The sequence below is a fragment of the Oncorhynchus tshawytscha genome, linkage group LG09 (assembly GCF_018296145.1).
Source record: "Oncorhynchus tshawytscha isolate Ot180627B linkage group LG09, Otsh_v2.0, whole genome shotgun sequence".
NCBI classification, from domain to species: Eukaryota; Metazoa; Chordata; class Actinopteri; order Salmoniformes; family Salmonidae; genus Oncorhynchus; species Oncorhynchus tshawytscha.
The window spans coordinates 85,005,802-85,027,408 of NC_056437.1; the positions used below are offsets into that span (position 1 = coordinate 85,005,802).

Here is a 21,607-nt window from a genome sequence, read left to right on the forward strand (position 1 = left end):
TAAAAAAATAAACAAAATGGTGCTAAGCACAGGCAAAATCCTAGAGGAAAACCTGGTTCATGCTGCTTTCCACCAGACACTGGAAGATGAACTCTCCTTTCAGCAAGACAATAACCAAAAACACAAGGCCAAATTAACACTGGAGTTGCTTACCAAGAAGACAGTGAATGTTTCTGAGTGGCCGAGTTACAGTTCTGTCTGAAATCTATCTGAAAATCTATAGCAAGACCTGAAAGTGGTTGTCTAGCAATGATCAATAACCAATTTGACAGAGCTTAAATAATTTTGAAATAATAATGGGCAAATGTTGCACAATCCAGGTGTGGTACACTTTCAGAGACTGACCCAGAAAGACTCAAAGCTGTAATCGCTGCCAGAGTTGCTCTACATAAACAGTTAAGTAAATGTGATATTCCTGTATTTCATTTTTCAATACATTTTCAAAACTTCCTCAAAGCATGTTTTCACTTTGCCATTATGGGGTATTTGTGTGTAGTAAAATACATTTAATCAATTTTGAATGAAGCCAGTAACACAACTAAATGTGGAATAAGTCAAGGGTTATGAACACTGTAACGTTGAAAATTACATTTTTTAATGGTACAAATTCAACATATTTTATACAAGGTTTGCCTATGTTGAAATTTGGTTACCATAATGACATAAAAACAACAAATCCATATATTTCCACTTAGATTCCACGTCACAGTAAGTTGACAAACTATGTTGAAACAATATTGATTCAACCAGTTTGTGCCCAGTGGTAATCCATTACACATTGAGACAAGGGCCAAGGGGGTTAGCCTATATACTGTTGCATTTAGATGAGTCTGTTGGCAACTTGGCATGCTAAAATCATCTCATAATGAACACTTTTCAGCCCCTACATATCCATAAAATGATCTGTCCAATCAGTCCAATGATGGTAGAACTCACTGTTTCCCAGCTATTTAACCACTGGTTACAATAACTGAGTATATTACATAATTTGACACCTTAAGACCAAATTGAAATCCACCATACTGGATTTTAAGACCATAATTGAATTTTAGTCTTGCTCCTGACGTTCAGTTATCAAGATTATCAAGCTCTGTCAGATGAATTCACTCAATGTGAAAGAAAGATCATACAATAGACACTTAACCGCCTTTCTGTCCACAGACACCTCCATTTCCCTGTTGACTCTCAGTGACGGCATATGGAAGATTCCACTATAAAGCTCCCCATCTCCGTCTCCATTCCAAATCCCCTGCTGACTGAGTCAGACAGTGACAATATTGATGGTGTATTCTCAGTATTAAAGGTTTGTTTTAGTGTCTACAGCCAGGGTTACCCCACCAAAACAGACAGGCAGGGTCTCTGTCCAGCCACTTAGAAAACAGAGTGAGATAGTCTGATGGATATGTGTCTATGCTTTAGCAACTCTATGCATTTTTCTTTCTTTATTGTTTCTCATGTTTTTGTATATACTATTTTGATATTGACTGTTGGGAAGAGCTTGCAAGTTAAGTATTTCACTATACTCGTGACAAATAAAACTTGAAACTTGCATCCTTTTGCATCAGCTGGTAGTGCATTGTCCTTATTTTGTGTATTGAATTACACTGAACAAAAATATAAATGCAACATGTAGTGTCGGTAACATGTTTGATGAGCTGAATTAAAAGTCCCCAGAATTTTTCAATACGCACAAAAACCTTATTTTGCACAAATATGTTTACATCTCTGTTAGTAAGCATTACTCCTTTGCCAAAATTATTCATCCACCTCACAAGTGTGGCATATTAAGAAGCTGATTAAAAAGCATGATCATAACACAGGTGCACCTTGTGCTGGGGACAATAAAAGGCCACTCTAAAATGTGCAGTTTTGTCACACAACACAATGCAACAGATGTCTCAAGTTTTGAAGGAGTGTGCAATTGGCATGCTGACTGCAGAAATGTCCACCAGAGCTGTTGCCAGATAATTGAATGTTAATTTCTCTACCATAGAGAGATATTTAGCAGTACATCCAACCGGCCTCACAACCACAAACCACGTGTAACCACGCCAGTCCAGGACCTCCACATCCGGGCTTCTTCACCTGTGGGATGGTCTGAGACCAGTCACACGAACAGTTGATGAAACTGTGTGTTTGCACAACAAAGAATTTCTGCACAAAATGTCAGAAACCGTCTCAGGGAAGTTCATCTACGTGTTTGTTGTCCTCACCAGTCTTGACCTGACTGCAGTTTGTTGTTGTAACTGACTTCAGTGGGCAAACGCTCACCTTTGATGGTCACTGGCACAATGGAGAAGTGTGCTCTTCACAGATAAATCCTGGTTTAAACTGTACCGGGCAGATGGTAGACAGCGTGTATGGCGTCATGTGGGCGAGCCGTTTGCTGATGTCAACACTGTGAACTGAGTGCCCCATGGTGGCACTGGGGTTATGGTATGGGTAGGCATAAGCTATGGACAACAAACACAATTGCATTTTATCAATGGCAATTTGAATGTAGAGAAATAGTGTGACGAGATCCTGAGGCTCATTGTCGTGACATTCATCCGCCGCCATCACCTCATGTTTCAGCATGACAATGCACAGCCCCATGCCACAAGCATCTGTAAAGGATTCTTGGAAGCTGAAAATGTCCCAGTTCTTCCATGGTCTGCATACTCACCAGACATGTCACCCATTGAGCATGTTTGGGATGCTCTGGATCGACAGTTCCAGTTCCCACCAATTTCCAGCAACTTCGCACAACCATTGAAGAGGAGTGGGACAACATTCCACAGGCCCCAATCAACAGCCTGATCAACTCTATGTGTCGCGCTGAATGAGGCAAATGGTGGTCACACTAGATACTGACTGATCCACGCCCCTCCCATTTTTTGAAGGTATCTGACCAACAGATGTATATCTGCATTCCCAGTCATGTGAAATCCATAAATTAGGGTCTAATGAATTTACTTCAATTGATTGATTTCCTTATATGAACTGTAACTCTGTCAAATCTTTGAAATTGTTGCATGTTGCATTTATAGTTTTGTTCAGTGTATAAGTAAACACAGTACTGTTGGGTGCACATGTTTGCATTAGTGAACATGGTGAGAGATTGACTGTCCCCACAGGGAATTAAACCTCTGAACCTTTTGCCCTGTGTCTTGACCAGACCCCTCCCACTTTACACCCACTCCTAAGCACCCTCTCGCTGACCCCTCTGCGTCAGTATTTTCACATCTCTACTGCCCATCTCATTCCCCTGATAGCTGTTTCTACATGTCCTCTAACTCTCAATATTCACTTTCTCCCTGCATCTCTCCACATCCAAGGCAGTATATCTACCCTGTCTATGCTGTTTGCAATTTCCACTTTCATAGAATTTCACATGAAGGTGTGTCCTTACAGAGCTTCTTTATCTTCCATCCCTCACCTCTTCCCTCTCTTCCTACTGAACGACAGTCAAAACCTCTAAAGGGAATATTCAAGCCCTTCGTGCAATCGGCAGTAATAGTCACAGGTCTTGATTTGAAACGTTTCTACTTCATCTGATCATGACTTGCCTAATCCCAACCTCATTTGCTACCCACCCGACAGTGTGTGAAAAATACAAATGAGCCCTGGTACTGTCCCAGACAGTGATGCAGAACAATGTTTAAATTCAGTTCAGGGTCATAAAAAATACAGATACGAATTGATGGACTAGCTGTTCGAGGCACCCTCATCAAATGCTCAGTATACTTTGTTTTCAGGACCCATGTTGTAATGTTTGAATATGCAACTCTGAACCAATGCAAAATGACTTTAAACAACAATGGATCACCTCTCACAATACATCTGATACAGACAACATGGATGTGACCATGGTTGACCATGTCATTTCTGTGACTAAACCAAGACAAAGAAAGAAAATAACTAGAAAGAATTTGGTTGAGTTCTTTTTGTCTGGTGTAAGTGTGAAGGGACTTTATTGGGGCAGGAGTACTGAATGGTCTATATCAGACCCAGGAGCCCCTCTGGAGCTGGCATGGCCTGATTCGACTCGTCTAACAGGGCACATGCTCTCAACTTATTGTCAACGCTATGCCAGGGTGGCACTCACCGCTCAAGCCATCTCAATCTTTATCTTGGCATTTTGAAACCATACAGTCAAAGTGTGCGAGCTTTGCATGTGTATGTGTGTGTGTACACTTGAACGTTGTTGAGTCTAGGTGTCTCAACGCAGAGGTGTGTGCCAGGATCACATACACAGGTGTATGTGGTAAGAGAGAGCTGGAAAGAGTGGAAACATGGGAATGTGTGAGACTGATTGTGTGCTTGAGTGAACAATTCGAACAAGTGTGTGTGTGTGTGTGTGTGTGTATGTGTGTGTGTGTGTGTGAATGTAAGCCTTGATGAGTACGTATGCACGCGCACAGTAAAACATAACATGTGCCTACAATAACACAGGGCCAGACGACCAGACTGCTTGCCTGCATGACTAGCTAACCCTAACCCTGACAGGCTGACTTCACGCCTGGCTCTCACTGCTGTTTGCATTGGAGCTGGAAGCTCCTCAGAGACGGGAACACTCAACAAATAGTGTGAAAATAAAGGATTCACACTTATAAAAGGACAGGCTGGCTCACACACAGACACAGAGGAAACTCACATGGTTACACACATCATATACACACAGACACAGAGGAAACTCACATGGTTACACACATCACACACAGACACCGAGGAAACTCACATGGTTACACACATCATATACACACAGACACAGAGGAAACTCACATGGTTACACACATCATACACACAGACACAGGAAACTCACATGGTTACACACATCATATACACACAGACACAGAGGAAACTCACATGGTTACACATCATACACACAGACACAGAGGAAACTCACATGGTTACACACAGACACAGAGGAAACTCACATGGTTACACACATCATATACACACAGACACAGAGGAAACTCACATGGTTACACACATCATATACACACAGACACAGAGGAAACTCACATGGTTACACACATCATATACACAGAGACACAGAGGAAACTCACATGGTTACACATATCATATACACAGAGACAGAGGAAACTCACATGGTTACACACATCACACACAGACACAGAGGAAACTCACATGGTTACACACATCACACACAGACGAAACGGACATGGTTACACACATCACACACAGACACAAAAGAAACTCACATGGTTACACACATCACACACAGACACAGAGGAAGCTCACATGGTTACACACACATCACACACAGACACAGAGGAAGCTCACATGGTTACACACATCACACACAGACGAAACGGACATGGTTACACACAGACACAAAAGAAACTCACATGGTTACACACATCACACACAGACACAAAAGAAACTCACATGGTTACACACACATCACACACAGACACAAAAGAAACTCACATGGTTACACACATCACACACAGACACAAAAGAAACTCACATGGTTACACACACATCACACACAGACACAGAGGAAGCTCACAAGGTTACACACACATCACAAACACACAAAAAGACAGGCTGAAGAGGAGTTGAACTGATTTCAGGGAACTAATAGCCTACTGAAAGTAGGTTAAAGAATATTTGGGAAAATACAGTAAGGCATAATTTTCTCTAAAATACTTTTAAACTGGAAGAACTTGTCAATGTTTTTAATTTGCTGTTTTTGATTTTGTTATACTCTTATGAATTATATGGTTTTTACTAGATTACTTGTAGTTTTTCATGTTGTTTGTCTGTAATTTTTGTAATGACTTGGTGCCGCCTATCTTGGCCAGGACACTTGAAAAAAATAAGAGATTTTAAATCTCAATGAGCCCTTCCTGGTTAAATAAAGGTTAAATATTTTAATTTTATTTTAAATATAGATAATGAGGGAGAAGTAATAGGCATCTAGGCAAATTAGAGAAACACCAAACAGGAGGGTGAAAATCTTTGTCAATTGGATATCCTGCCATAGCCACACAATGCCCCATCTGGTGGTCAGTAAAAATACTGTACCCAGACTGTAAAAAAAACATTGAGTTGGTTGGTTGGTTCACTATCAGTGGTGTGCATTCATGGATGCCAAGAGAGGCCAGGCTTCCCCACAAAATTCACCAAGAAAAAAATATTTTAAAAACATAAAATAATGTATCTTTTGTGTTTAATCCTTTTCCTTCAAATCACAAGAGGCTGAATGTACAGTTGTGGCCAAAAGTTTTCAGAATGACACAAATATTAATTTTCCCAAAGTCTGCTGCCTCAGTTTGTATGATGGCAATTTGCATATAGTCCAGAATGTTATGAAGAGTGATCAGATGAATTGCAATTAATTGCAAAATCCCTCTTTTCCATACAAATGAACTGAATCCCCCAAAAAACATTTCCACTGCATTTCAGCCCTGCCACAAAAGGACCAGCTGACATCATGTCAGTGATTCTCTCGTTAACACAGGTGTGAGTGTTGACGAGGACAAGGCTGGAGATCCCTCAGTCATGCTGATTGAGTTTGAATAACAGACTGGAAGGTTCAAAAGGAGGGAATCATTGCTCTTCCTCTGTCAACCATGGTTACCTACAAGGAAACACGTGCCGTCATCATTGCTTTGCACAAAAAGGGCTTCACAGGCAAGGATATTGCTGCCAGTAAGATTGCACCTAAATCAACCATTTATCAGATCATCAAGAACTTCAGGGAGAGCGGTTCAATTGTTGTGAAGAAGGCTTCAGGGCACCAAGAAAGTCAAGCAAGCGCCAGGACCGTCTCCTAAAGTTGATTCAGCTGCGGGATCGGGGCACCACCAGTACAGAGCTTGCTCAGGAATGGCAGCAGGCAGGTGTGAGTGCATCTGAACGCAGAGTGGAGCAAAGATTTTTGAAGGATGGCCTGATGTCAAGAAGGGCAGCAAAGAAGCCACTTCTCTCCAGGAAAAACATCAGGGACAGACTGATATTCTGCAAAAGGTACAGGGATTGGACTGCTGAGGACTGGGGTAAAGTCATTTTCTCTGATGAATCCCCTTTCCAATTGTTTAGGGCATTTGGAAAAAAGCTTGTCCGGAGAAGACAAGGTGAGCGCTACCATCAGTCCTGTGTCAGGCCAACAGTAAAGCATCCTGAGACCATTCATGTGTGGGGTTGCTTCTCAGCCAAGGGAGTGGGCTCACTCACAATTTTGCCTAAGAACACAGCCATGAATGAAGAATGGTACCAACACATCCTCCGAGAGCAACTTCTCCCAACCATCCAGGAACAGTTTGGTGATGAACAATGCCTTTTCCAGCATGACGGAGCACCTTGCCATAAGGTAAAAGTGATAACTAAGTGGCTTGGGGAACAAAACATCGATATTTTGGATCCATGACCAGGAAACTCCCCAGACCTTAATCGCATTGAGAATTTATGGTCAATCCTCAAGAGGCAGGTGACAAACAAAACCCCCAAAATTCTGACAAACTCCAAGCATTGATTATGCAAGAATGGGCTGCCATCAGTCAGGATGTGGCCCAGAAGTTAATTGACAGCATGCCAGGGCGGATTGCAGAGGTCTTGAAAAAGAAGGGTCAACACTGCAAATATTGACTCTTTGCATCAACTTCATGTAATTGTCAATAAAATCCTTTGACACGTATGAAATGCTTGTAATGATAATTCAGTATTCCATAGTAACATCTGACAAAAATATCTAAAGACACTGAGGCAGCAAACTTTGAGAAAATTAATATTTGTGTCGTTCTCAAAACTTTTGGGCACAACTGTACTGTATCTCACCAGAGAAAGCATCCGAACAAGTGAAACAGCGCTCCTCTGTCACTATATGTGTAGTTCCAAAAGAGTATGACATTGTAGCCACCTGTAGCATTGAATGCAAAGGAAGCCAGCGAGCATTTGTTCTCCCATGATGAAACAAGTATAAAATAATAGCCAAACAGCGTTGAGCTAAACTGAGTGAGCTCAACTGTGAATGTTCCTGGCGCACCAAAAAAAGTGTAAAGGGAAGCCAACTTGGATTTGGTGTGAATAGTGGAGCTCCTGTTTCCTTTGCGACTTGCGGTAACTCACAGTGCTTCTAAATCCATAGTTGTTTAGTGGTCCGAAAATGTTGGAAACATTAACTTGCTTGACCCTGCTGTAGGTCATGTAACTGTTTGTTACATGCAATATGCTTTGTGGACTTCACTGGACAGATGTTGCTTGTCGCTTTTGCGATGAAACAAAGCTGTAGTTGAATTTATTCTGCCACTTTGTCCTCTTATTGTCTCAGTCTTTAGGTCTATATATCACGGCCGCAAGGCACATGAACTAACAGGTCATAGAGCAAACAACGCAATTATCACAACACATAGGTTGTAATATGGCTTTTCTTACCCACGAACCGCTACTGTTCTGATATGCTAATTATCTATAGTGAAGTAATACTACACTTCTAGACCTATTTGCTATCTCGTCTTTGAATGTCAATATTAAGTATTTAATTTCAAACCCAAATGTGCAGCATTAAACCTATGGTTCTGTCAGCTTCAATAAGATAGGCCTACACCACGGACACTATTATCTGACATGCATGCACGCGCACACACACACACACACACACACACACACACACACACACACACGTCCCGCCCAACTATGAGAGAGATAGCTCAACATTAAGCAATACAAAGTTCAGGCTGCAGTCTGTAGGTATAGAACGCTCACTGTCTAGGAAGAGGTATGGGTGCTGCACTGTGACTGCCACTGACTAACCACAGATCAGGGCATACTGTTACCCTGTGACACACAGTGGGAGCTATTCCTGAACTTGTACAAGTTCCAGCTGGACCAGATTCAAGTCAGACTTCAGCAAATGAAAAGGACAGGTCAGCTGCCCCATGATTAGCAGACAAATCTATCAGTCATATTCACAACTTCCGATTGTACACGGCCCATTCTCTATGTAACTGAAGTATAGTTGATGAAAATACATTTATCTACAAATGCCAACCCTATGAAATTAGGCGTGCAGAATTGCTTGACACATAAGCCTTCTTGTGAACTCTTAAACACAACATAAAGGAAATACAGACCATCTATAGCTTCATCAGACGCTATTTTCCCACTTCAGACCCTTTCCCGCCATCTGATCAACATGTGATGTCATTCATGGTAATCTATCAATCTCACGTGGATGTGGTCATGCGCAGAATTAGATTGAACAAAACTGGGACCTACTACTATTAGTAGGATCTTAATTTTAGCAGGTTTTAGTGTAAATTCCTAGCATATCAAGTTTATATTTGGTCAAGTGCAAAAGTGCCTAGCACTTACACAGCAGGAAATCTCATGTGCAGTTTACAAAGAGACAAAAACACAACAGACCATGTCAAACACCCATCCCATTCCTTCTTCCTCTCACCCATCCCATTCCTCCTCCTTCCTCTCTATCACAGATCTGCCTTTTGCACTTGACCAAATATAAACTTGATATTTCTTGGCAGACGGACAGGTTGCAACGGGGAGGAGTCTCACAGTTCTGTTCAGTCCAGGACAGGCTGAAGGACAAACAGACACAAAGGTGCAGGAAGAGAAAGGGACAAAAGACTGACAAACAAAATTAAAGGTGAGTTAAACTTTTTTGGATAAAGAACAGAACGTTTTTACAGATTTGATGGTATTTGTTTAATTTTTGCTTCCCAAGTGTTTCCCATTTCAGATCACCAGTAATATCAACAGGCCTATGGCATGGCTTCTGTCTGTTTAAAAACTTTACTTTTCATTTAGGTATTTAAAACCCAATATGTATCATTTCAGATCACCAGTAATATCAACAGGCCTATGGCATGGCTTCTGTCTGTTTTTTAACATTACTTGTCATTTAGGTATTTAAAACCCAATATTTATAAAAATGTATTTGACTTAATTTGAAAATGACTAGGTTAGACATTTACTGTCAGTTAATATGTATTGTGAGCCATTTTAATGAGGTATCTTATCTATGAAGGTTTATTGAGAGCTTTAGCTTGACCTACTTACTGTATGTGAAGTTGCTGGGGTAGAGGAGCCACAATACAAACTTTTAACATGGATAACGTGTGGGCCTAGACCTGGATGATTTCATCTTGTCTATAGGGTGTAATAAGTTACCTATAAATATAATAGCACTTTTCTAAAAGGAATAAATCTACACATCTGAACATAGCCTAATGCCTCTCTGTCTACACAAACATAGAAACTAATTCCCAGTTCTATCCCCTGTCCATTGGTTTAAGAGTTGTCGGTCTGTACTCCACAGGAATGGCGTCTCCTGCATCGATGGCGGCCCGCAGGGTATTATCTGCTGCATCACACGCAGGCCATGAGGGAGGATCAGGTGTGTGTAATGTACTTAACTCTTCTCATATTGTGTTATATTCTCTCTCTGCTCTACTGCCTGCACCTTTTGTGTTCAGTTGGGCTTCTGGGTTTAACATTAACAGAGGTTTGTGGAAAGTTGGCAGTCTTCCTCTTACATTCATTAAATGTTTGTGCTCTGCTGTATTTAGGCCTGTCAGGTGACTTACAAATGTATCATATTGTAATTGAGGCACTTCTGTCCTGCATGTCAGAGCCTGAGACAAGGAATCAAGCATGAGTCACTGAAATCTGAACTGGATCATCAGTGTTTTGGAGCTGCTCTGTTACTTAGTTATGCTGGTGTTGTGATGTACCCAAGCCTTGATAACTCAGGGTCACACAGAACCGTTGAGTCTGATCTAGCGGAAATGGTTTGACCTCCACAGCTAGGACCTGGAAGATCCTGTCGTTTGTGTTGGCCCTACCTGGTGTGGCCGTCTGCATCGCCAACGCCTACATGAAGATGCAGCAGCACTCCCATGAACCCCCTGAGTTTGTGGCCTACTCACACCTTCGCATCCGCACCAAGGTGATACAGGAGGCACTCTGATAACCAACAGACTAACTTCACTCACAGTTCATCATCTACATGTTAGGATTGGTAGTAGTAGTGGGATGTCTTTCTGAACATAGGTCTAGTTTTATCCAATCTATCCTGAATGACAAAAACAACTTTCTCTTTCAGAAATGGCCCTGGGGTGATGGCAACCACTCTCTCTTCCACAACCCTCACGAAAATGCTCTTCCTGAGGGCTATGAGGGCCCCCGCCACTAAGGAAACCTAACTCTATGCTGATCATCCACCTTCCCTGATTGCTACATGCTGAATAGCTGTAATCTATAGCTCTAATGAACCTGGCATTATGCTACTGACCAAGGGGCCAATTAGCAACACTACTGACTGTGGTGCTCCCAGTCAGAAAGAAATAAAAAAAATACTAGTTTTACTGTATCACACACACACTGAGTGGCTTCTCATTTGTTTACCTCCAACTGTCTGATGTTGTGTAAGATGAATGGAACTAGTATGTAAACATACATATATTTCAGTTCCGAACACCAAACATACATTGAGGACAAGACAGACCAACACAGACGTTGGCTGTGCGTAGTGGGTGTGGCCTTGCTCTTACCACAGAACATTGGCTGTCATTTTCTGTTCATTTCCCGACAATTCTCCATGTTGAATCATCACTGTTCGTCTGAGCACCGAGCAGGTGATCTACTGCGCATAGCCAACATTCGTGTTGATCTGTCTTGTCCTTTAGATACAGTATGCCTTTTCAGACAGGACAAAAGAGAAAGACGTCTAAACAGATTTATTGAGGAGCGTTGATTCACATGAGACGAGTGAAAGCTGATCTGTTATCGTCACCTTGCAGCTACTCCTAAAGTTCACTTTATATACAGCATATACAACATGGCACCCAGTCCCACCCTGATTATTAGAGTCATCCAAGTCAATACAGGACATTTACAGGACAGCTGTGTATATTTCAAAATCAAACTGAAAATATAAAAAAAGTTAACGTTACATGCAACAAAAGTATTTAGCATATTACATTATGCTAATATGTTTTAATTATAATACAACTTCATTTACAGTGCACCATGAGATAAAAATGATTTCCCTCATGATTCTGTCTGAGAACCCATCCCTTTAAATGGCAGCATGACTCCTTTAAATATAAATGTAATATTCTGAAGAAAATAATTCAAACTTCAATTACTTTGTAAACACCAATATTGGAATATAAAGGTTATTTGTTGTGAGACAAAGACAGATATTCACAAGGAAGGAAGGCTAATCATGTTGTGAAGACTTTTCACAATGACAAACGTTAACTTCAGTGTCATTGGAGAGACAATCACATGATCTCATACCATCCCTAATATTTTATTTGATCCTCTGTTTCTCCTCCCCTCTCCACCCCTCACCTCCATCCCCACCCAACACCCCTCTTTCCTCCTAGCCCTCCCCCTCTCAGCTCAGGGCCATGGTGGCCAGACTCACTAGGTCACGTTTCAGAGTCTCTGTACAGTCTGCCTCTCTGGCCAGTCTGCGCAGGCAGTCTGCAGCCAGGGAAGAAGGGCGGGGCTGAGAGAAGCCCTGAGAGCCCAGCAGTAGGGACAGGCAGGCCCTGCCCAGTCCAGGATAGCTGTACCGTTGGGAAAACCAATACACCTGTGGTAGGAGGGTCCATCTACCAGGACCAACTTTAGAGTCCTGTACAGAATCCGCAACCTTCTGTGTGTTTGAAACACTCCGCAGTTTAGAACGTCTTTTGCAGCACTTTGAGGCAGAACTTGATTTCAGCGGATTGACACAAGTCTCCAGTCCTGAGGTTGTCTTTGGTGCACTAATGCCCTTCTGGCCTGGTCCAGGGGCAGAGTGCCGTCTACCCTCTGTCTGCTGACAGGGTTGGAGTTCAGAGCCATGTAGTGACTCAGCCTGGCCTGCCGTCACTGTGGGGGCCAAGGAGTCTGTCTGGGCCTCAGAACCACTCAACTCTAGTCCAGATGTGCGGTTTGCCAGGCTCTCGTCAGCAGACTCTCCCTCTGATCCATATTGGTCCATGTTAGATGGAGGCTTTTTGCCAACATCTGCAATTCGACCAGCATTCTTGGCAGAGCAGGACAGCAAAGACACACACAGATCCTCCACCTCCCTCTGCAACTCTGTCACCAAAAACCTACAGGCCCCCATCATCGTCTCAGCTAGGGGGGTCTTCTGGAAGCCCTGCGCCTCTGGTGAGGGTTCTTCTGCCCCGTCTCGCCAGACACCCAGCCCCTCAGAGGCCAAGGATCCCAAAATCTGACACTCTCCTCTGCCTTCTCTCTCCGTCTCATCCCCCTGTTCCTCTGCAGTCTCTCCGTCCTTGTTCAGGCGACAGCCATGCAGATAGTGCAGTACAGGTAGCAGCATGCCTTGGCTCACATCCCTGATGGGGATGGCCTTCCCAGTTCTCCCTTGTGCCTCTCCAAAGCCCCCCCTCAACAGGGCCCTGAAATACTCTGACCCCACCACCTCAGTTCCCTCCGACCCAGCCACTGCTTCCCTATTGGCTGACACCTGGCTCCCATCATCCAGCAGGAAGAGGAGGTCAAAGGTTGAGTCATTGTAAGGACAGATATTGACCAGACGAGGCTTTTTTAAGGGGGGGGGTGAAGCTTTACCGGTTTGTGAGACTGACAGGGGTTTGATAGGACTGAGTACCCTGCACCTTCTTTTAGCCAGTACTGTTTTGGGGCAACCCATTAGACTAGAGAGGCATCCAATCAGCAGGGAGAAATACAGAGAGTGGAGCTGGGGGGCAGAGACATGTTGCGGTGAGTTGAGACAATCTGAGAGGAGTCGTCGGCATTCACTGGTGTGATGGTCTTCCTCTTCCTCGTCCTCATTACATCCAAGGGGCTCCAGAGCCAAGAGTAGACCACCGTTGTCTAGAAGAAGTTTCTTCAAGAGAACCTTGTTACTGTTAGGGAACACAAATTGATGTCAGATTACAATTGGTATACATTTCATAACATTCCACCAGTGCCATTTCACACAAGACAATTTGACTTACCCATTTACTAGTGGTAGAGACAGAGCACAGTTCAGCTTGTCTGACTCTGAGCCTGACAGCATCACATGGCTCAGGACTCCAGAACCAAATCCAGACTCACACTGAACACGTAGATTACTAAGCAGAGCAAGACCTAAAGACATATGCAAAATAAATTATACCCAAAACGTTACAGCAGCACCATTACAAACTAAAAACCAAACTTTATGATCAAGTACATCAATTAAACTTACCAAGCTGTTTCACTTTGGACTTGACCCTATCAGTCTGCCTCTCTCCAGCTCCCCAACTCTCAGGGTCACTCCCTCTCTGGACCAGGTGGTGGCGGATCAGAGCCACTGAGCCAGTCCTGACCAGCGCCTGCAGACAGTTGGGGTTGCAGCTCAGCCGGCACAGCATGCGGAAGCACCTGCCGCTGGGGTCCTGATGCTGGCTGAGGTAGAACAGTAGGCCAGAGATGATGCCTGAGTTGATCAGAGCAGCGCTGGGGTCCGTGGCGTGAGAGAAGCGTGAGAGCAGCAGCAGGATGGGAGACTCTGGGGCCCAAGGCTCAGGGTGGTAGGGGTGGTGATAGGCCTGGGGTCGGGACACTGTGGGAGGGGTGTCGAGGGGCACCACACTGGAGCGGGTAGTTGAGGGGACACGTGGCCTTTTCCGTGGAGGGGAGGAAAACTTGGATGGGGAGACGGAAGTGAGGGGTGGAATAGTGGGGGAAGGGAGAGAAGAGGTAGAGGAGCTGGGCTGGACTCGGGGTGGAGGTAGAGGAGCCGGGCTGGGCTCGGGGGTGGAGGTAGAGGAGCCGGGCTGGGCTCGGGGGGTGGAGGTAGAGGAGCCGGGCTGGGCTCGGGGGGTGGAGGTAGAGGAGGGCAAAGGGACACAGGGAGGCAGATCAGCGGTTTTTGAGGGAGATGACATGTGGACCTGAGCTGGAGAACTCATTGAGGTAGAGGGGGTGGATTGACTCAGAGATTTGGGTGCGGATAAGGGAGTGGAGGAAGGTAGTGAGCTGGTAGGAGATAAGCATTTTAAAGGGGAATGACAGTCAGTGGAAGAGGTTTGGGGAGAAGAAGAGGGGATATGAAGACTCCCCCAATCTCCCTCCGTGCCTCCAGGAGAGTCAAGAAGATCCCCCTCAGAGGAGATCAACCCTTCAGACACCAACCAGGACCTGGAGGAGCAGGAATAGGACAGGTCAGATAACCATCTTTACAAAACTCAAATAAATCACAGGTGCACAAACTCAAAGGGGGGCAAAGGTGAGTCTGTTCACTCACCTCAGGCTAAGAAAGCTGGATGACCCAAGGACATGCTCCTTCCCCATCTCCTCTTTCCTGTTCCCCTCTGGGGGAGGGAAGTCAAATGAGTCGAAACATGACGTAGACAGCAGCTCTGACGCAAACATGGTAGAGGTGAGGCTCACATCCATCTTCCCAGCAGATGGCTCCTCACCTTTAGCCAGCTCCACTAACCGGGCAACTAGCAGGGGGACTATTCCCAATTCTTGTAACTGTTCCAGGGCAGCTTCGTCATAGACAAAGTCAACACAAGCCAGAATTACCAATCGATCGAGGGGGTGGCTCCGATGGACACCAAGGAAGCCAATCAACACCTCCAGACCGCCACTCTCCTTCACTTTGGCCCGGTTCACTGCCTCTTTGCAGCATAAGCAGAGAGCCTTGAGGAACACTCCAGACTTCAGGCCGTCCTTCTTGACCTCCTCCGTAAACTTCTGAATTACCCCCAGGGAACCTACCAGAGGACGTAAGCAGCCTTGAGTGCACATGTTGGCCAGCGTTTTCAACGCAAGCTCCTCAAAAGGTTTAGCGGCCTCTCCCGAAGCCATGACACCTAGCTGAGCTAGAACCCCAGATCGGGACACCTCTCTAGCACACTCTACACCACAGCTCCTGGTGAGCTCATGGAGGGTCCGGAGTGCTGCTCTCCTCAGCCCCAGAGGGTACTCTGGAGCAATGAGCGGGGCGAGAGCAGTCAGAGTACCCTGAGTGAGCAGTAAAAGGCGGTTTGAGGGGGTGTCTGCAAGGTAGAGGAGGGCACGGGCAGCCGACTGAGCACACTCTAGTTTAGAGGAAGGGGCTTCCAGTGGGTCATCAGAGAGAGGGGATGGGGCAGAGGCAAGAGAGACGCAGAGGAGCAGGAGTGGAACACCACCTGTGTCGAAAACAGAAAAGCAATTATTTTTCAGGGACAAAATCTAATGTTCAACTTATACAGTAGCAGTACTCATTCAAGGGTTTCTTTATTTTTACTATATTGTAGAATATTAGTGAAGACATCAAAACTATGAACGAACACACATGGAATCATGTAGTAACCATAAACATGTTAAACAAATCAAAATAAATGTTATATTTGAGATTCTTCAAAATAGCCACCCTTTGCCAAGTGTGTGCAAAGCTGTCAAGGCATTCTCTCAACCAGCTTCATGAGGTAGTCACCTGGAATGCATTTCAATTAACAGCGTTGTTAAAGTTTATTTGTGGAATTTCTTTTCTTCTTAATGTGTTTGAGCCAATCAGTTGTGTTGTGAAAAACTAGTGGTGTATGCAGAAGATACCCCTACCCCTATGGCAAGAACAGCTCAAATAAGCAAAGAGAAATTACAGTCTTTAATATAACTTTAAGACATGAAAACCATCAAGCGCTATGATGAAACTGGCTCTCATGAGGACCACCAGGAAAGGAAGATCCAGAGTTACCTCTGCTGCAGAGAATAAGTTCATTAACTTCTTGGTGACAGGGGGCAGTATTTTCACGTCCGGATGAAATGAATGCCCAAATTCAACTGCCTGCTACTCATCCCCTGAAGATAAGATATGCATATTATTAGTAGATTTGGATAGACTCAGGGAATCCAGATTTCCAGGGGACCTTTTTGCAGTTCCTAGTGCTTCCACTGGATGTCAACAGTCTTTAGAAATTGGTTGAGGTTTTTCCTTTAATGAAGAAGTACAGCCATCTTGAACGAGGGTCACTTGAAGTGTACTGTTAGATAGAGACGCGTGACCAGAAAGCATGCTACAGTTTGTTTTCCTCCTGTATTGAACACAGATCATCCCGTCTTCAATTTTATTGATTATTTACTTTTAAAAATACCCAAAGTTGTATTACAAAAGTAGTTTAAAATGTTTTGGCAAAGTTTACAGGTAACTTTTGAGATATTTTGTAGTCACGTTGCGCAAGTAGGAACTGGTGTTTTTCTGGATCAAACACGCCAAATAAATGGACATTTTGGATATATATTGACGGAATTAATCGAACAAAAGGACCATTTGTGATGTTTATGGGACATATTGGAGTGCCAACAAAAGAAGCTCATCCAAGGTAAGGCATGAATTATATTTTTATTTCTGCGTCGTGTCGCGCCTGCAGGGTTGAAATATGCTTCTCTCTGTTTACGGAGGTGCTATCCTCAGGTAATAGCATCGTTTGCTTTCGCCGAAAAGCCTTTTTGAAATCTGACATGTTGGCTGGATTCACAAGTGTAGCTTTAATTTGCTATCTTACAAGTGTGATTTAATGAAAGTTAGATTTTTATAGTAATTTATTTGAATTTGGCGCTCTGCATTTTGCCTGGCTTTTGGCCAGGTGGGACGCTAGCATCCCACATATCCCAGAGAGGTTAAGAGTCACCATCCTCAGACATTGCAGCCCAAATAAGTGTTTCAGAGTACAAGTAAGACATCTCAACATTAACTGTTCAGAGGAGACTGCATGAAATCAGGCCTTCATGGTCAAATTGCTGCAAAGAAACCACTACTAAAGGGCCACTAAGATGAGACTTGGGCAAAGAAACACGAGCAATGGACTTCGAAAGGTCTTCAAAAGCCAAGTTAACAAACAGATTACCGACCATTTCAAATCCCACCGTACCTTCTCCGCTATGCAATCTGGTTTCAGAGCTGGTCATGGGTGCACCTCAGCCACGCTTAAGGTTCTAAACGACATCATAACCGCCATCGATAAGAGACATTACGGTGCAGCCGTATTCATCGACCTGGCCAAGGCTTTCGACTCTGTCAATCACCACATTCTTATTGGCAGACTCGACAGCCTTGGTTTCTCAAATGATTGCCTCGCCTGGTTTACCAAGTACTTCTCAGGCGGAGTTCAGTGTTGTCAAATCGGAGGGCCTGTTGTCCGGACCTCTGGCAGTCTCTATGAGGGTGCCACAGGGTTCAATCCTCGGGTCGACTCTCTTCTCTGTATACATCAATGATGCTGCTCTTGGTGCTGGTGATTCTCTGGTACACCTCTACGCAGACGACACCATTCTGTATACTTCTGGCTCCTCTTTGGACACTGTTAACTAACCTCCAGACGAGCTTCAATGCCATACAACTCACCTTCCGTGGCCTCCAACTGCTCTTAAACGCAAGTAAAACTAAATGCATGCTATTCAACCGGTCACTGCCCGCACCTACTCGCCCGTCCAGCATCACTACTCTGAACGGCTCTGACTTGGAATACGTGGACAACTACAAATACCTAGGTGTCTGGTTAGACTGTAAACTCTCCTTCCAGACTCACATTAAGCATCTCCAATCCAAAATTAAATCTAGAATTGGCTTCCTATATCGCAACAAAGCATCCTTCACTCATGCTGCCAAACATACCCTCGTAAAACTGACCATCCTACCGATCCTCGACTTCGGTGATGTCATCTATAAAATAGCCTCCAAAACTCTACTCAACAAACTGGATGCAGTCTATCACAGTGCCATCCGTTTTGTCACCAAAGCCCCATACATTACCCACCATTGCAACCTGTACGCTCTCGTTGGTTGGCACTCGCTTCATACTCGTCGCCAAACCCACTGGCTACAGGTTATCTACAAGTTTCTGCTAGGTAAAGCCCCGCCTTATCTCAGCTCACTGGTTACCATAGCAGCACGCGCTCCAGCAGGTATATCTCACTGGTCACTCCCAAAGCCAATTCCTCCTTTGGTCGTCTTTCCTTCCAGTTCTCTGCTGCCAATGACGGGAACGAACTGCAAAAATCTCTGAAGCTAATGACGGGAACGAACTGCAAAAATCTCTGAAGCTAGAGACTCAGATCTCCCTAACTAGCTTTAAGCACTAGCTGTCAGAGCAGCTCACAGATCACTGCACCTGTACATTGCCCATCTATCTACCTACCTCATCCCCATACAGTATATATTTATTTATCTTGCTCCTTCGCACCCCAGTATCTCTACTTGCACATTCATCTTCTGCACATCTACCATTCCAGTGTTTAATTGCTATATTGTAATTACTTTGCCAACAAGGCCTACTTATTGCCTTCCTCATCTTACCTCATTTGCACTCACTGTATATAGACTTTTTTTGTTTTCTTTTGTTCTACTGTATTATTGACTATGTTTTGTTTATTCCATGTGTAACTCTGTGTTGTTGTATGTGTTGAATTTTTATGCTTTATCTTGGCCAGGTGGCAGTTGTAAATGAGAACTTATTCTCAACTAGCCTACCTGGTTAAATAAAGGTGAAATAAAAAAACAAAAAAACATTAGGCCGGTGGAAATCTGTCCTTTGGTCTGATGAGTCCAAATGTGAGATTTTTGGTTCCAACCGCCGTGTCTTTGTGAGACGCAAAGTAGGTGAACAGATGATATCCGCATGTGTGGTTCCCACTGTGAAGCATGGAGGAGGTGGTGTGATGGTGTGGGAGTGCTTTGCTGGTGACATGGTCAGTGATTTATTTAGAATTCAAGGCACACTTAACCACCATGGCTACCACAGCATTCTACAGCAATACACCATCCCATCTGGTTTGCGCTTAGTGGGACAATCATTTGTTTATCAACAGGACAGGTAAAGCTGGTTGAGAGAATGCCAAGAGTGTGCAAAACTGTCATTAAGGCGGCTACTTTGAAGAATAAAAAATATATTTTGATTTGTTTAACACTTATGGTAACTCTGTGATTCCATATGTCTTATTACATAGTTTGATGTCTTCCCTCTTATTCTACAATGTAGATAATAGTACAAATAAAGAGAAACCCTGTTTCCAAACTTTTGACTGGTACTGTACTACAAAACAAAAATACTAATCAGAAAGTGATATACAGACAGACACAGGCAGCCAAAATCATTATTACATTTTTAAAAAAACTTACCGGCAGAGTGGATAAGTGTGGAACTCTCTGGGTCCATGGCCAAGTTCCCCAAGGCCCGGGCTGCTCTGTTCTGAATCGTCTCCATGGCTACATTCTTCTTCAAAATACCCACTAAGAAAGGAAGAACAAACTTACATTTCTGAAATTCTCACCATCATGTGAAATGAATGATTTAAACTTATTGTGATAGTCACTTGCCCACAATAGATATTCCATCAAGCTTCCTAACCTTTAGAGGGGAGAAAAACATTCAATGTCATAATGTAAGTCACCACTGTCCAACTTTTCATACTAAACATTCATATTCAATCAATGTAAATGTGTAGCAGCCCTGATTTGTCCTACACCCTTCTGTCTCACCTCAACTCGTGTCTGTCTCTCAGTGCAGCAGTTAGCCAGGATGCTGAGAGCCAGGTCCAGAGTCTTCCTGGAACACTCAGGGTGCTTTAGCAGGTCCAGGAGAGTGCGCAGTCCACCCTGGCCTCGGAATCGAGCTATCCCACTGCTTCCTCCTTTAATGTGCTGTGTGCGGATGGCCACCAGTGCTCGCCACTGCCCAGCTTTGACCCTCTTGTCCAGCTGTCTGTGTCCACTGGTGTCCGGCCCTGCAGTGCCTGGCTTGTGGTCCTCGGCTGCTGCTCTCCCAGGTTTAGAGAGCTGTGACAGGCACCAGGTCAGAGAGGTCTCTGGGGAGGCTGAGGACACTTCTCTGGGGTTGCCTGCCCATGTCCCATGTTTCTGGATCCCTGGCACTGGCTTTGACGCCATGATGCCACTAATTGTCTCCAACCCACCTGCTCTTCTGCTTATCCTCACTAACAAGTCACTTTAGACAGAAAGTGATGACAGGGGGAGGAGGGGCAGAAATGTGGATCATTATTTTTGTGCATTTTACTTTTACATTTTCTTAGGCTACATCAAAGTTATACAGTATTAAACATGGTTAACAAATGATCTCCTCTAGTGTATTTTCATCTTAATCAATTTCCAAAGTTTGTCAAAAAATTCTGGAAAATAACAAAAATGCTACAAATACCAGCATGACAAGTGGAAGAAATTACCCTTTGACCCCACTTCTTAGCAATGCTGCTGGGAGTTGAAGTTTGTAAACCTCTCGTCCACTCCCTAAAAAAACAGGCCTCTGTATGCGAGAAGGCCCAACAAACAATCACGGTGCGTTATTGTGCGAACACAAGTGCTGTAATCTATGTTTTTAAGTCCCATCTCAAGAGTGATAAAGTATTTGCAATGACTAATTATTCCCACCGACATAATTAATTCAATCAAACGAAGAATAATCGTTTTAGCTAGCCGCTAACGCCATCTTTTAGCTGGACGATAAACAGGAGGCGCCACGAAAAGGGGGGAGGGATGTGTAAAGGGGTGGGTCGTTCTATTTAATCATGGGCCTTGTAGTCTCAGCTGTTTTACAACTATCAGAATTAAGAAATATTTCTCTATGAAAAATAGCATTTCCCAAAACATTCATAAATAACTCCTCGTTTCAAGCCA

The 21,607-nt window shown here is 43.9% G+C and overlaps 2 protein-coding genes across 4 annotated transcripts; one reads left to right on the forward strand and one right to left on the reverse strand.

Annotated features, from left to right (window-relative positions):
- Window positions 1-9,462: 9,462 nt before the first annotated feature.
- On the forward strand, window positions 9,463-11,350 carry LOC112259030 (cytochrome c oxidase subunit 6A, mitochondrial). Its single transcript, XM_024433795.2, has 4 exons — window positions 9,463-9,616; window positions 10,289-10,366; window positions 10,776-10,918; window positions 11,075-11,350. The coding sequence occupies exons 2-4, from the start codon at window positions 10,291-10,293 to the stop codon at window positions 11,162-11,164; spliced, it is 309 nt and encodes a 102-aa protein (XP_024289563.1). The 5' UTR covers window positions 9,463-9,616; window positions 10,289-10,290; the 3' UTR covers window positions 11,165-11,350.
- A 343-nt stretch (window positions 11,351-11,693) lies between these two features.
- On the reverse strand, window positions 11,694-21,462 carry armc5 (armadillo repeat containing 5). 3 transcript variants are annotated; one of them, XM_024433695.2, is made up of 8 exons: window positions 21,157-21,462; window positions 20,456-20,921; window positions 20,294-20,324; window positions 20,096-20,206; window positions 15,233-16,127; window positions 14,192-15,126; window positions 13,959-14,091; window positions 11,694-13,865 (listed from the first exon to the last, which is right to left on the reverse strand). In XM_024433695.2, the coding sequence occupies exons 2-8, from the start codon at window positions 20,861-20,863 to the stop codon at window positions 12,374-12,376; spliced, it is 4,005 nt and encodes a 1,334-aa protein (XP_024289463.2). In that variant the 5' UTR covers window positions 20,864-20,921; window positions 21,157-21,462; the 3' UTR covers window positions 11,694-12,373. The 3 variants fall into 3 exon arrangements, with proteins under 3 accessions (XP_024289463.2, XP_024289464.2, XP_024289465.2); XM_024433696.2 differs by having other exon boundaries at window positions 21,132-21,462; XM_024433697.2 differs by lacking the exons at window positions 20,294-20,324; window positions 21,157-21,462 and having other exon boundaries at window positions 20,456-20,589.
- Between the last annotated feature and the right edge of the window lie 145 nt (window positions 21,463-21,607).